This window comes from Oncorhynchus tshawytscha, linkage group LG04 (genome assembly GCF_018296145.1).
Source record: "Oncorhynchus tshawytscha isolate Ot180627B linkage group LG04, Otsh_v2.0, whole genome shotgun sequence".
In the NCBI taxonomy this organism is placed as follows: domain Eukaryota; kingdom Metazoa; phylum Chordata; class Actinopteri; order Salmoniformes; family Salmonidae; genus Oncorhynchus; species Oncorhynchus tshawytscha.
In genome coordinates this window covers 39,653,506-39,668,524 of record NC_056432.1, presented here as the reverse complement: position 1 = coordinate 39,668,524, position 15,019 = coordinate 39,653,506, and the positions used below count along the sequence as shown (strand labels likewise).

At 41.5% G+C, this 15,019-nt stretch overlaps 1 protein-coding gene across 4 annotated transcripts in view; it reads right to left on the bottom strand.

Moving 5' to 3' along the window:
• Nucleotides 1-14,781, bottom strand: part of fancc (FA complementation group C) — a 45,794-nt gene extending 31,013 nt beyond the window's left edge. Inside the window, exons 1-6 of one of the 4 annotated variants that reach the window (XM_042320720.1) lie at nucleotides 14,666-14,774; nucleotides 11,341-11,418; nucleotides 11,121-11,236; nucleotides 10,294-10,513; nucleotides 6,299-6,386; nucleotides 6,111-6,205 (exon numbers count right to left, since the gene is read on the bottom strand). In XM_042320720.1, coding sequence (XP_042176654.1) covers nucleotides 6,111-6,205; nucleotides 6,299-6,386; nucleotides 10,294-10,473 — 363 coding nt within the window. In that variant the 5' untranslated portion in view covers nucleotides 10,474-10,513; nucleotides 11,121-11,236; nucleotides 11,341-11,418; nucleotides 14,666-14,774. Of the gene's footprint in view, nucleotides 1-6,110; nucleotides 6,206-6,298; nucleotides 6,387-10,293; nucleotides 10,514-11,120; nucleotides 11,237-11,340; nucleotides 11,419-14,665 lie in introns of all 4 variants that reach the window. The other 3 variants (XM_024418070.2, XM_024418069.2, XM_024418071.2) reach the window with 3 other exon arrangements.
• Nucleotides 14,782-15,019: the final 238 nt, after the last annotated feature.

Sequence of the window (15,019 nt, the reverse complement as noted above, 5' to 3'; positions counted from 1 at the left end):
GGCATTTCTTTGGTGGGGAGAGGGAGACGTTGTGCGTTGCTAACTGTTCCCGGTTTTTGTTTTATTCGGAACACAGAATTGAGACTGAGCGGGGGGTGTAATAGATCCAACGGGATGTGTCGAGTTGTTTGGGAACTCGGCTGGGGGGTAATAGATCCAACGGGATGTGTCGAGTTGTTTGGGAACTCGGCTGGGGGGGTTCAGAGATTATTATTTTATGTACACCATCCTTTTATGTGAACGCAGCTGTAATTACTATCCACTTTTACCCAGCGATGACTTGCACTAAAGTTCGATTACTGCTCGATGACGATGACTAGTACCTTAAATCTATTGACATGGAACTGCCATGGTCTAGGGCATGCAATAAAACGAAAAAAGATGCTAGGTGCTATAAAAAAGGAAAAAGCAGACATTGCGCTATTACAAGAGACACACCTCTGTGATGCTGAACATGCCAAACTCCGCAGAGCTTGGGTGGGACAGGTGTATTTCTCATCTTTCAAATCAAACAGTAGAGGTACAGCCATACGTATCCATAAAAATGTTCCATTCATAATTGACAAAAACATATCTGATCCGGAGGGGAGATTTATTTTGATAACTGGGTCACTATATGGTCAACCAATTACTATATTAAACATATACGCCCCTAACACAGATACTCCTGCCTTCATGTCAAAAATTATAACCCTGTTCAATGAGCATTGTGTCTCCTTTGGTGTGGTGGCCAGAGATTTTAATTGTACCCTTAACCCAACCTTAGACAAATCATCTCAAGTCCCCACCACAAATCCTAGATCTGCAAAGATGTTGAACTCTCTTACTAAAGAGATGGGACTGATAGATATCTGGAGAGAGACTAATAGCTCATCTATGGACTATACATACTACTCTAATGTCCATAACACCTACTCCCGTATAGATTACATTTTTATCCCAAAGAGTTTCATAAATTCAGCCACTTGTACAATCGGACCCATAGCACTTTCAGATCACGCCTTTGTCCACCTCCTCTGCAAAAACATCCCGAGGTCAAAGAGCTGGAAATTCAACACCTCCATGCTATCAAACGAAGCGTTCCATACATTGGTAACTACATGGATAGACAACTACACACAAGACAACAAAGATTCTCCTGTTTCTCCGGGCACAATATGGGACGCTGCTAAAGCCACACTAAGGAGCCATCTAATTGCATATGCTTCCTCTAAGAAAAAAGCAATGGAAGCACACAGGCTAGATCTTGAGAGGGAGCTGGAATGCTGTGAAAAATACATAAACAATCCCCAGACAGCACCTCTGGAGTCATCTTAAAGCAGCCAAAGCCAAACTGAATTTGGACTACACTCGGGAGATTAAAAAAAAGTTCTTTACTAAACAGAAATACCATGAGTATAGCAATAGGCCCAGTAGATTGCTTGCTTACCAATTAAAAAAGGAGCAGTCAGAGCGTACAATCATGGCTATCCGAACAGCAGAGGATGAGGTCACATATGACCCAAAAAAGATCAATTTAACTTTTCATGATTTTTACTGCAAACTATATACCTCTGAGAGAAAACACACAGAGGCAGAACTCCACTCTTTCCTAGAGGGAATCTCGCTACCTAAACTATCAGAGACCGACCAAGAAGATCTCAACTCCCCCTTCACTCCTGAGGAGATCCTGGAGGCAATTACCTCCATGCCACCTAATAAGTCCCCAGGCCCAGATGGATTCCCCAGAGTTCTACAAAGCTTTTTGGCCCCAGCTCAGCCCTATCTTCATGCCAATGCTGGAGGATTTTTGCAAAAACGGAGTTCTCCCAGACTCAATGCACACAGCTCGCATTACAGTGTTGCTAAAAAAGGACAAGTACACCCTATCCTGCTCGTCCTTCCGGCCCATAAGCTTGTTGGATTTCGACTATAAAATAATTACCAAATTGCTCGCCAAAAGACTAAACACTCTTCTTCCCAAAATAATAAAAGCGAACCAAACTGGATTTATTAGAGACAGATACTATTCTGATAACATTCGCCGTCTTTTTGATATTATTGATCAAGTAAACGCACAGAAGACCCCTGTCCTGCTGGCTTCACTGGATGCTAAGAAGGCGTTTGACAGGATGGAGTGGAGCTTTCTGTTTTCAGTTCAATATGGGCCCAAATTTTATTAAATGGATTAAGTCACTATACTCTCATCCAAATGCCATGGTGACTACTAATGGACTGAACTCTGACAGATTCCCTCTGGAACGGGGCACAAGACAAGGGTGCTCGCTGTCCCCGCTGCTCTACTTGTTGGGGGCGGAGCCTCTGGCAGAGCTGATAAGGAGCAATTCAAGTATTATGGGTGTTTCTGCAGGCGGCCTGCAGCACAAGATTACGCTTTATGCGGATGATGTCTTGCTCTACATATCCAACCCTGAGAAATCCCTCCCTCTCATTTTAGACACAATTGCTCAGTATGACAAGTTTTCAGGTTATAAGATCAATTTTAACAAGTCCACTGTCTGCCCTCTCAATATTACACTCACCAGCTCTATGAAGACACTTTGTCCTTTCCAATGGAAAACACAGGGGTTTCAATACCTCGGGATCTTCATAACACCAGATCTGAATAGCCTTTTTAAGGAAAATTATCTTCCACTCCTGGATCGAATCAAGAACGATCTCCAAACCTGGATCTCCCTCCCAATTAGCTTAGTAGGAAGAATTAATGTAATCCGTATGAACGTCCTCCCTAGACTGAACTACTTATTTCAGATGCTCCCATGCTATCTCCCAGTTTCCTTCTTCAAAACAATTAACCAAAGCATCACCAAATTTATATGGGGCAATAAAAAACCTAGGATCAAGTTTTCCACTCTATCAAAACCTGAATCTAAGGGTGGTCTTGCCCTTCCCTCCCTTCAATTGTACTACTGGTCTGCCCAAATCCACAACATGCTAACATGGATCACAAACAGACAAGAGTCAACGTGGATTCAGATAGAAGCCCAATCCTGTGGTTCATTGCCCTTAAGCTCAATTATATTCATTAATAACTTTAGTGAAGTGGGCAACATAGCCAAAACCTTTGTGATTTACAGCACCCTACTAGCGTGGAGGGACTAAGAAATACCTGGGCATTTCCTCCCAAATATGTTCTCACTTGCCTATAGTAGGCAACCCAGACTTTCCAAAAGCCCTGAGGGATGCCAACTTTAATATTTGGCATACTCTAGGAATCAGGACCTTTTCAGACCTATTTTATCAGAAAACCACTACACTGAAATCCTTTCAAGAGCTCTGCAGTGAATTCGATGTGCCAAGATCTCATTTTTTAAAAATATCTTCAAATTAGACATGTAATTTCCTCATTTACCTCCAAGAGGAGGTTTACAACTCAGTTGAATGAAGTTGAAACCCTTCTTGTCACAGCACAATCCATTAAAGGCCAAATATCTTACATCTATAGACTCCTTTCTGAGAAAGGAAGCTCCTCCTTTACTCCTTTGAAAATAATCTGGGAAAATGACCTTGGTCTGACTATCAGTGATGAGTTATGGGCGGAGGTTTGCGACAGGGTATACTGCTCCTCTACCAGTATAAAAATGAAAGAATCGAATTACAAATTTTTGTACAAATTTTATTATACTCCTTTGAGACTCCATAGAATGAAAACAGATATGTCTCCTAACTGTAAAAGATGTACCTCTGAAAGTGGAACCTATATGCATGTATTTTGGAGCTGTAGGGAGATTGCCAGATTCTGGCAATCTGTACATACTGCTGCACAGAAAATAGAGGTACAGTTTGATATGACCCCGTGTATCTATCTTCTTAATGCCCAGCAGGACTTTGTTCTTTTTCCTGACAGAGAAAATTTGCTTATGACTATTACATACTTTCCTAAGAAATGTATTCTTCTATTGTGGGCCTCTAATACCCCTCCTACATTTAAAATGTGGATTGACCAGATTGTTGACTTTCTTCCTCTTGAAAAGCTCACTTATGACCTCCACAAGAGACAGCCCAAGTTTGATAGACTCTGGTCTCCACTATTCAACTATATTTCAAACTGGACAGAGTGAACGGGGTGACTAGGGAAATGCGCAGATACATGTTGTGTAAGGTACTGTAAAACCTACAAACGAATTATTGGCCCGTCGTCTCAGCGAATGCTTGAAATAGCTGATAAGAACCTTGATAGTGCTGCTGCAAGTGTTATATGTTTTTTTGTGTGTTTTTATTTTAATTTAGTTTTTGAGTACGTGTGCTTATGTGTGTGTGTGTATATATGTATGTATATGTGTGTATGTATGTACGTATGTATATATATATATATATATATATATATGCACCAAGGAAAATAAATAGATTAAGAAAAATAAATGCTTTTATTTGACTTTATCATTCATTTTAATTGTATTTTTTATTTTTTCAAATGTATTATTATTTTTTTACTTTTTCTTTTTTTAATGCCTGTCACATCTGTGAATGTGGAATGTGTTTTGTTGGTTGATTGAAAAACAAGAAAACTTTAAACTTTAAATTGAAAAAAATAACTATGAAATAACACATGGAATCATAGTAATCAAAAAATTGTAAACATATCAAAATATATTTTATATTTGAGATTCTTCAAAGTAGCCACCCTTTTCCTTGATGACAGGTTTGCACACGCTTGGCATTCCTCTCAATCAGCGTAATGAGGTAGTCACCTGGAATGCTATTTAATTAACAGGTGTGCCTTGTTAAAACTGAATTTGTGGAATTTCTTTCATTCTTAATGCACTTGAGCCAATCAGTTGTGTTTTGACAAGGTAGGGGTGGTATACAGAAGATGGTATTTTACCAAATAGGGCTAAGTTCATATTATGGCAAGAACAGCTCAAATAAGCAAAGAGAAACGACAGTCCACCATTACTTTAAGAGATGAAGGTCAGTCAATACGGAACATTTCAAGTGCAGTCGCAAAAACCATCAAGCGCTATGATGAAACTGGCTCTCATGAGGACCACCATAGGAAAGGAAGACCCAGAGATACCTCTGCTGCAGAGGATAGGTTCATTACAGTTACCATCCTCAGAAATTGCAGCCCAAATAAATGTTTCACAGAGTTCAAATAACAGACATATCACAACATCAACTCTTCAGAGGAGACTTTCGATTTGCTTCAAAGAAACCACTACTGAAGGACACCAATAAGAAGAAGAGACTTTCTTGGGTCAAGAAACACGAGCAATGGTCAAAGACCGGTGGAAATCTGTCCTTTGGTCTGATGAGTCTATATTTGAGATTTTTGGTTCTAACCGCCATGTCTTTGTGAGACGCAGATTAGGTGAACAGATGATCTCCACATGTGTATGTTCCTACCGTGAGAAATGGAGGTGATGGTGCTTTGCTGGTGAGACTCAGTGATTTATTTAGAATTCAAGGCACACTTGACCAGCATGGCTACCACAGCATTCTGCAGCGATACTCCATCCCATCTGGTTTGCGCTGAGTTGGACTATCGTTTGTTTATCAACAGGACAATGACTCAACACATCTCCAGGCTATGTAAGGGCTATTTGACCAAGAAGGAGAGTGATGGAGTGCTGCATCAGATGACCTGGCCTCAATCACCCGACCTCAATCCAATTGAGATGGTTTTGGATGAGTTGGACCTCGTTGGACCGCAAAGTGAAAGAAATGCAGCCTAAAAGTACTTAGCATATGTGGGAACTCCTTTAAGATTGCTGGCAAAACATTCCAGGTGAAGCTGGTTGAGAGAATGCCAAAAATTGTGCAAAGCTGTCATCAAGGCAACGGGTGGCTACATTGAAGAATCTCAAATATATTTTGATTTGTTTAACAATTGTTTGGTTACTACATGATTCCATATGTGTTATTTCATAGTTTTGATGTCTTTGCTATTATTCTACAATGTAGAAAATAGTAAAAATAAATAAAAACCCTTGAATGAGTAGAGTAGGTGTCCAAACTTTTGACTGGTACTGTATGTCTCACTATGTCTCAAGTTAGGGAATCATAGACAAGGACACAGGTGTAAGTGCTAAATGTTTTTGTTTTTTTGTGCATACAAAATATGATTGATGAAGGGATAGAATGATTGATATATTGATAGATTATATTACCCGTATCCACTGGTTGGCCTTCCTCTCAACAGCGTTATGAGGTTCCTCTGAATACAGACTCCACAGACTCTGGAGCAGGAGTGAGCGGCTCTCAGCTGAACACAGGACACACAACAAAACACAAGATAACACATTAGGCAAGGCATCCATCCATCCACCGAACCATACCCTATTGACAGTCCACTCACCATCCGCAGTGACATAGGGGTTCCAGCAGAGGCGGCCGAGGAACTGGCCTACGAAGGGAATAGCCCTCATGGTCTCTGTGGTGGAGATCTGGAAACACACAAAGCACGGACACTAACATACACTCCACACCAACATGACTGGGCCAAACCAAGGCTGTGTCCCAAATGCCACCCTATTCCCTATGTAATGCACTACTTTTGACCAGGACCCATCTGTTCAAAAGTAGTGCATAGGATTAGGGTGCCATTTGGGACAATACCCTATAACTGACTGACTGACTGTATGTACTGTAGCATACACTACCATGTACTGTAGCATACACTACCATGTACTGTAGCATACACTACCGTTGAAAAGTTTGGGGTCACTTAGAAATGTCCTTGTATTTGAAAGAAAAGCACATTGTTTGCCCATTAAAATGACATCAAATTGATCAGAAATACAGTGTAGACATTGTTAATAATGTAAATTACTATTCTAGGTGGAAACGGCAAATATTTACCGAAACAGACGCCTCACAAGTTCACAACTGGCAGCTTCATTAAATAGTACTCGCAAAACACTAGTCTCAACGTCAACAGTGAAGAGGTACTCCGGGATGCTGGCCTTCTGGGCAGAGTTCCTCTGTCCGGTGGGCCAAACCAAGGCTGTCCCAACAAGGCCAGCATCCCGGAGTCGCCTCTTCACTGTTGATGTTGAGACTAGTGTTTTGCTGGTACTATTTAATGAAGCTGCCAGTTGAGGACTTGTGAAGTGTCTGTTTCTCAAACTGGACACTAATGTACTTGTCCTCTTGCTCAGTTGTGCACCGGGGCCTCCCACTCCTCTTTCTATTCTGGTCAGAGCCAGTTTGCGCTGTTCTGTGAAGGGAGTAGTACACAGCCTTGTACGAGATCTTCACTTTCTTGGCAATTTCTCGCATAGAATAGCGTACACACTGTGTGAATAGCGTACTCCCGTGTGTACTGCAGCGTACACAACTCCCGTGTGTACTGCAGCGTACACAACTCCCGTGTGTACTGCAGCGTACACAACTCCCGTGTGTACTGCAGCGTACACAACTCCCGTGTGTACTGTAGCATATACAGTACCATGACAGAGTTTCCCAAACAGATTGCCAGGACCCACTTGTGCAATCTTAAGTAACTAGAGTAAAAAAACTAAAAACAAAGCATTCATAAGTTTAGTACAAGTTTGTTTTTCACATTTCACCCATAAACATTTCCTGGGTTTAATTTTCCCCCAGAGCGAGAACACATCATGTGTTGAGAAGTGTGAGAGATACACAAAACAGATGGGTGTGACGGGCCAGGTAGTTTGGGGTGTTGGGGCTCAGCTTTGCCCGCTTACAAACTGTACGCGAGTGTGTGAGTGTGTGTGCTTTTTTTAAGCGAGCATCTGGTTGTGCGTGGAAGACTCTTCAGCTCACAGCAACAAGGGGCCATTTAAAACATTTCTCTCCAGCTAATTAAAAATGGAGAGCTTGTAGCAGAACACTGTAGGGAATGGCAGCTAGTCGTTGCTAACTTAATACTGACCAATGACACAACGGGTCTGTTCAGAAGGGTGTGACGCTACAGAATGTTCAGAAATCACTGATCTCTACCTGATTTGATTAGAGAAAGCAAGGTTACCAACCTAATTCCAACCTATGATTACCCAAGGTAGAGAGGAAGGAAGGAAGCATGTATTTCTCCAGTCTTAAACAGAGTCCCTGATGTCATTCATTGGAACCTGGGGCGTTAACGATGTAGCATCTCTTAAAAATGTAGACCTAGCATCTTGTGTGTGACACAGCCAGGGCGGTACTGTTGTCGCATTTCTTTCCGATGGCCTCTCTATGCATCACTTCAACATGTGCTCACCCTGCCAATGTACTGTACATTGGAACACACTCAAAGCGTCACACTCTTTTCAATCCTGTACATAACACATGGTCTCAGTTTAACATGACACGCCTGTGTGTGTGTGTGTGCGTGTGTGTGTGTGTGTGTGTGTGTGCCCCTTGTATGACGCAACCCAGAAGGAATATTTATTTACAATAAGATCTTTATTACAGTTTGAGGCTATTGAAACATACCATACAGGCCTCAAAGAAAGAAAGAATGAGCCGTCGCAACAGAAAATAATTATCACCAATTACCAGAGCCAAATCAGCATCACGTTAGTGACTGGGCACACTAATACTGTCTCTCATAAAAAGCAGAGCTTTAGACATGCTGTATCTACTGTGCATACCCAGACATCTAGGAACAGAAGTGGCTGATTACGTGGGGATCACAGGGAGTTTATGGGACCCTTTGCCTGTCCAACGATGTCATCAGGGCAAAGATATGACAAAGCAACGTCAATCCACTGATCTATAGTGCACTACTATGGGCCCTGGTTGAAAGTGGTGCACTACTGTGTACAGGGAAATGGGGTGCATTTGAGACTCAACCCTTGCCTCCCTTGGGCAGTACTAGAGACATTCATTCCCATGGAAGGTGTCAGTGGTATAGGTAAGTATCTAAGAACTGCGTACTCCACGTATGCACACACTGTCACGCACAGACTGACACCAACTCACACTCACTCGTTCGCACATGCATGCACACACACGCACACAGACTTGTAATGCTGACTCTTAAGTGAGTGTGTATATGAGTGTATCCAGCAGGCCCCCACCAGCCAGAAGGAAAACCAAACACACATACAGCTCCTTGGGTCCTAACCCAAAGCAAATTAGGAAATGGATATTAATTGGAATATTTTTTTCATCCTCGAGGCGAAAGCCACAATAAAGTCTTCTAGTCATCAAAGAAGGCAACACTGGTGCCGAGAAGTATTTTACTTAACCACTCTTTTATGAGCCCTCTGCCGGGAAAGGATTTCACTCCAATTAAGCGATCCTTCCCTCTCTCCTTCACACTCATTCACTCTCTCCCTCCCTCCCTTTCACATTGCAGATGCTCTCACCCTGGGGCTGACATAAAGTGGGGTTGAAATGATTGACCCCTTGATAAAGGTGAGCAAATATTACTGTAGAAAATAAATAATTCAAATACCGTGCTGTATTGTATGCAAAAAAAAAATATTATTATACAATTGTTCAGAAAAAAAAGGGTCAACATTATTGACACCTGTTTTCAATACCTCCTCTTCCGTGGATAACGGCAGCGAGCCTTTTTCTAAAATGTTTTCTGAGATTGGAGAGCACATTGGGATGGAGGGAGAGAGGGAGAAATATATATAGAGAGAGAGACAGAGAGAGAAAATAGAAAGAGAAAAAAAGATTGAAAAGATAGAAAGAGCATGATGGTTAGTTTGAAGGTACAGCCCCTCTAACACTGGATCCTCACAGAGTCACTCACCCCTCTCCAAAATCTGGTACACTTGAGGATACATTAGGTTAGCGTTGGCAGTCCCCTGACAACTATTAGCTGGCTAACTCAACATAGCAGCACTGCCAACTAGTCACACAGACCAGCCAGTGTTAGAGAGGGAGACCTCAGGTGTGTGTGGAGGGGAGGGGGGGGGCTGATAATGTTTACAGTAGCATAGAGCTTCAACCGAGCTCTTAATGGATCAGCCTAATTGTTGAACTGCACTAATTAACTGGATGAGCCTGGGTGTTCTGTCAGTGAGTATGTTCTTACACACAGTCCACAACTCTTCTAAACCTTTCAGAGTTGGTGCTGACCTGGGATCAGTTTTGCCTTTTAGATCACAATGAATGAGATTAAGTGGACAGGGGACAGGCATCTGATCCTAGATCAGCACTCTTATTGTGAGAAGCTTAAAACATACGGCCTCTGATCCGGTCCAGACACTACCCGTTCCTCTTCTCCTACCCATTCAATGGTTAGCAGATCTACAGGAACCTCTAGGTGTACAGTAGCTTAGCAATATGATCCACCTATCTGATACATTCAAATCTGCTAGCAGACAGGAGAAGGGGCCAGAAAAATGGGTGTTGGGATGTTTGGGATGGGGCAGGGCACTGTCCACTTACCCGCATGTGTATGTCTGTGAGGAGGAGCTGGAGGAAGGCCCTGAGAGGGCCCAGGTGGAGGCAGGTGTCTCTCTGGGTGTCTGGGCTCTCAGTCTGGCCCCACTCCACTGCCTTTCCTAGCCAGAAGGCTACCTCCTGGGGCTTTAGGCCAGCCATGGATCCCGTCTGGGCCTGGGACATGGTGCTATTGGGGCTGGGGCAGCCTGTTGCAGAGCAGGGTCTATGGAAGACAAACAGACAGATATGATACACAGCTCAGGGAACACTATTTCTTGTGCTAGCAGGACAAGGCATCCAAAGTAGGGTTGCAAAATTCCCAACATTTTCAGGTTTTCCAGAAATCCCGTATGGAGGATTCCCGTACTTCCTACCAATTCCAGGAGTATTCTATCCGGGATTTCTGGAAAACCTGTGGATTTTGGGAAAGTTACCAGAATAGTGCAACCCTTCTCCAGAGGCATGGAGGGCTGAAGTAGAACAATAACATGTTCTGTGGGTGTTGCAAAGTGACAGAAGCAGTAAAAATCACAACAAGGCTCTTCAAACATATGGCCCATCGGGGACAAAGTGAATTTGTCCTCACCCTGTATTCCATTCGAGCAGCCAGAAGAAACAGACATACACAACACCAGGGTAGTGTTTTAAAGGACTCAGGCCTCAACATCCCAACCTAATCAAGGATGTAGAGAACAAGGCACTTTTTTAAAGTAGCCCAACTCTTTTTATTTAACTAGGCACGTCAGTTAAGAACAAATTCTTATTTACAATGATGGCCTAGGAACAGTGGGTTAACTGCCTTGTTCAGGGGCAGAACAACCTATTTTTACCTTGTCGGCTCAGCGATTCAATCCACCAACCTTTCGGGTACTGGCCCAACGCTCTAACCACTAGGCTACCTGTCGCCCCTGACTCTTAGGGCCGGTTTCACAGACACAGATTAAACCTAGAAGTGAATTAAAAGCATGCTGTATGGAGAATCTCAGAACACGTGCTTGTATCACAGATGTAGGCCCATGTACTGTAAATGGCAAATACAGTTGAACTTACAGCAAGGAGGGGAGTGCTGGGCCGTCTTAGACCGAAACCCCATCTCTCCATCTCTTCCTTGTCTCTCATCGAACCCTACTGAGAAATAAACCACACATTCTTCACCTTTTATGATGAGGATAAACTGGTGGGGGGTTGTGACGGTGTGTGTGTCAGGTGTGTATGTGCTTGTGTAGCCTGAGAACAGAGTGTGTGTGTCCGGAGCTGGCAGGCGTGTGTTATTGTTGTTTTTAGCTATAATGACAGGTCTGTAAGGGACACCACGGGTTGTGTTTTACGACCACCTCGTTACACACCACTTGTTTAATGTCTTGCCATCATCTCTGCTGGAAAGCCCCTATGGCTCAGCGATGTGAATATATAATTACTTGTTTAAAAGAGAGAAAAAAAAGCCCAACCAAATTAAGGACAAACGCCTCTTGTTGACCTGTGATGGGAGCACAGCTTTCAACACACAAGAGGTTGAGTATTGTGGTATGCCGCATACCCAACTGGCTCACACACACACACGCTTCGTCCAAAATGCATTTAGAGTGAAATAAGATGCGGCTGAGTCAATATTGTTGTAAAATACTTTTTCGAAGATATGTTTGTGGACTTTGGGTAAAGGAAGGTTTTCTTAAATTGTTGACGTTATTTCAAAAGAATAAAAGATCAGTTCTCCAATAGGCTATACTGAGTCTTCCTCCATTTAGACAGCCTAGCACCAAGCAGGTTCCATCAGGAGTTAGCCTAGACTAGGTTGATCGTCTGTAGTTTCCTTCTTATAGTTTCCTACCTTCAAATTATAACTGAGGGGGCGGCAGGTAGCCTAGCGGTTAAAAACGTTGGGCCAGTAACCAAAAGGTTGCTGGTTCGAATCCTGAGCTGGCAAGGTGGAACAATCTGCCATTCTGCCCTTGAGCAAGGCAGTTAACCCCCAACAACTGCTGTGGACGTAGAGTAAGGCAGCCCCATGCACCTCTCTGATTCAGAGAGGGTTGGGTTAAATGCAGGAGACACATACAGTCAACACACAAGAGGTTGAGTATAGTGGTATGCAGGTTATTGTTGTTTTTAGCTATAATGACACTGTACACCACGGGTTGTGTTTTACGACCACCTCGTTACACACCACTTGAATGCATTCAGTTGTGCAACTAAATAGGTATCCCCTTTCCTTGATTATAAGTATTAGCTCATCTTGGACACCTAGAACTAAAATCTTGCGAATTTGCAACAGGCGTTTCTTTGTGTCGCAGTGGTCGATTTTTAAAAATGTATTTATTTAGACTTTCTGTATTTTTTATGTTCTTTATCTTGAAAACTTGATCAAAACATTTTGGGACTGTATGGACTAATGAAAACATTTTGGGACTGTATGGACTAATGAAAACATTTTGGGACTGTATGGACTAATGAAAACATTTTGGGACTGTATGGACTAATGAAAACATTTTGGGACTGTATGGACTAATGAAAACATTTTTTGTGGTATTTTTCTTTAAAATGTTTTTATAATTCCAATTCAATTCATACTCAAAAAGCCCACAGTCTAATTTCAATTCAATAACTTGAAGATTTATACAATTTGAATTTAATTAAATGTAAATTCTCCACTTCTTGAGTGAATTCAATAATTAAAATGTTGAATTAAATTGGAATGGACCCCAACCCTGGTTCCTGACAAAATAAGAAAATAATTTGTTACATTTTTTCAAGAAACTTAAACAATAAAAAATATATTTAATTGCTGCCAAATCACCCATTTGTGTTATGAAATGTGCATCTGTTCACAAAAATATGACAGGAACCATAGGCCAGAACATTAACTAAAGGGCCCTAAAATGCACAAAAGAAATTTAGCTAATTCTTTTCATATTTAAACATAAATGCATCAGATGTTATTGTACAAAATGAGACCACCCTTAGCAGTTGTTAATGAGACATTATCTTCTTCTCTGGTTTGGTCACTCAGTAGTGTTTAGAAGAGAAGCAAACATTGGAGCCCACACTGTTATTCTGTGCTCTATTACTGTTGGTGACATCACAGTAACTGCTTCTGCCAAACCAGATCTACTACGCTTTTTACATCTCACACACAATGCATTGTGGAATAAATCTTTTCAGGTTCCACATGATATAAAATACATCACTTTTCCAGCCACCCTTAATGGCAACTGAATATAAATTATGTACTGTATGTTAGGAACATTTTCAATAGAGACTTTCTATAAATTGCTTTATTAAAAGGTAACTAGAGAAGTAACTATCAAAAACCAGAGCCAGGTATATGGCTAAAACAAATGTTATGACATTAACATGGAATCATGTAAGCCCCTAAATTCCACACGAGCATACTGTTTTAACTGTGCTGTAACTGTTTGTACTGTACTCAGTGGTGGAAAAAGTACCCAATTGTCATACTTGAGTAAAGACACCTTCATAGAAAATGACTTAAGTAAAAGTCACCCGGCAAAATACTACTTGAGTAAAAGTCTAAAAGTATTTGGTTTTAAATATACTTTAGGTATAAAAAGTCAATCTAATTGCTAAAATATACTTAAGTACAAGTATAAATCACTTCAAATTCCTTATATTAAGCAAAGCAGACAGCAACATTTTCTAGTTTTTATTCATTTAGAGATAGCGAGGGGCACACTCCAACACTCAGACAATTTACAAACAAAACGTGTTTAGTGAGTCCAACAGATCAGAGGCAGTAGGGATGACCAGGGATGTTCTCTTGATAAGTGTGTTAATTAGACCATTTTCCTGTCCTGCTAAGCATTCAAAATGTAATGAGAACTTTTGGTGTCAGGGAAAATGTATGTAGTAAAAAGTACATAATTTGGTTTAGGAATGTAGTGAAGTAAAAGTAATCAAAAAATATAAACAGTAAAGTACAGACCCCTCAAAATACGATTTAAGTAGTACATTAAAGTCTTTTTACCTATGTACTTTACTCCATTACCTGTACTTCAATTGGAATGCAATACTTATGAGCCACCTCGAGATGTCAGTATTTCATGCTCTCGGGTTGAGACGTAAATATACACTCTCTCGTTTGATTAAACACCCAGAAAGTCCTCCTGCCGTTGACACACAAAACACACTCAACCTACATGAGTGATGTAGGTAGGAAATAAATGATGCAGGAATCAAAATAGTAACGTTACCACCACGTTTTACTACTAGCTTGTTTGGCTAACGCGCTGTCACAAGCAAAGGCATAGCTAGCATAGCAATCAAAATTGTTTCAAATGTAGCTCCATACTATCCTAAAATAAGCCGTCATAAAATGTGTATGTAGCTAACACACCATCAGCGACATTAAATTACCAACCTGTATGTTGTGTTCAAATTCACTATCAGAAAACGTTCTCCTTTGTAAAGTAACAACAGTGAACTTCCCTCTGCAGCGAAGCCGGATATGTCCGAATCCCATTGGCTGAGGGCCCACCGCGCCTTCTCAAACGTGGGCGGTCGCTCGCGCCTTAAAGTTGGCTCTTTGTACGGATCTAGGATCAGTTGACCCTGCCCAAATCCCTGCCCTTTACCATTAGATGTTGAAATACAAAACCAACTTTAGGTCAGTATTTAGGGGCAACTTGTTGTGATTTGACCAGTGCTCCATTTATTGGCGTTAGAACAGATAAAGAAAGTAAAGTAATTTTGGTGTGTATGATAATAAATAGCA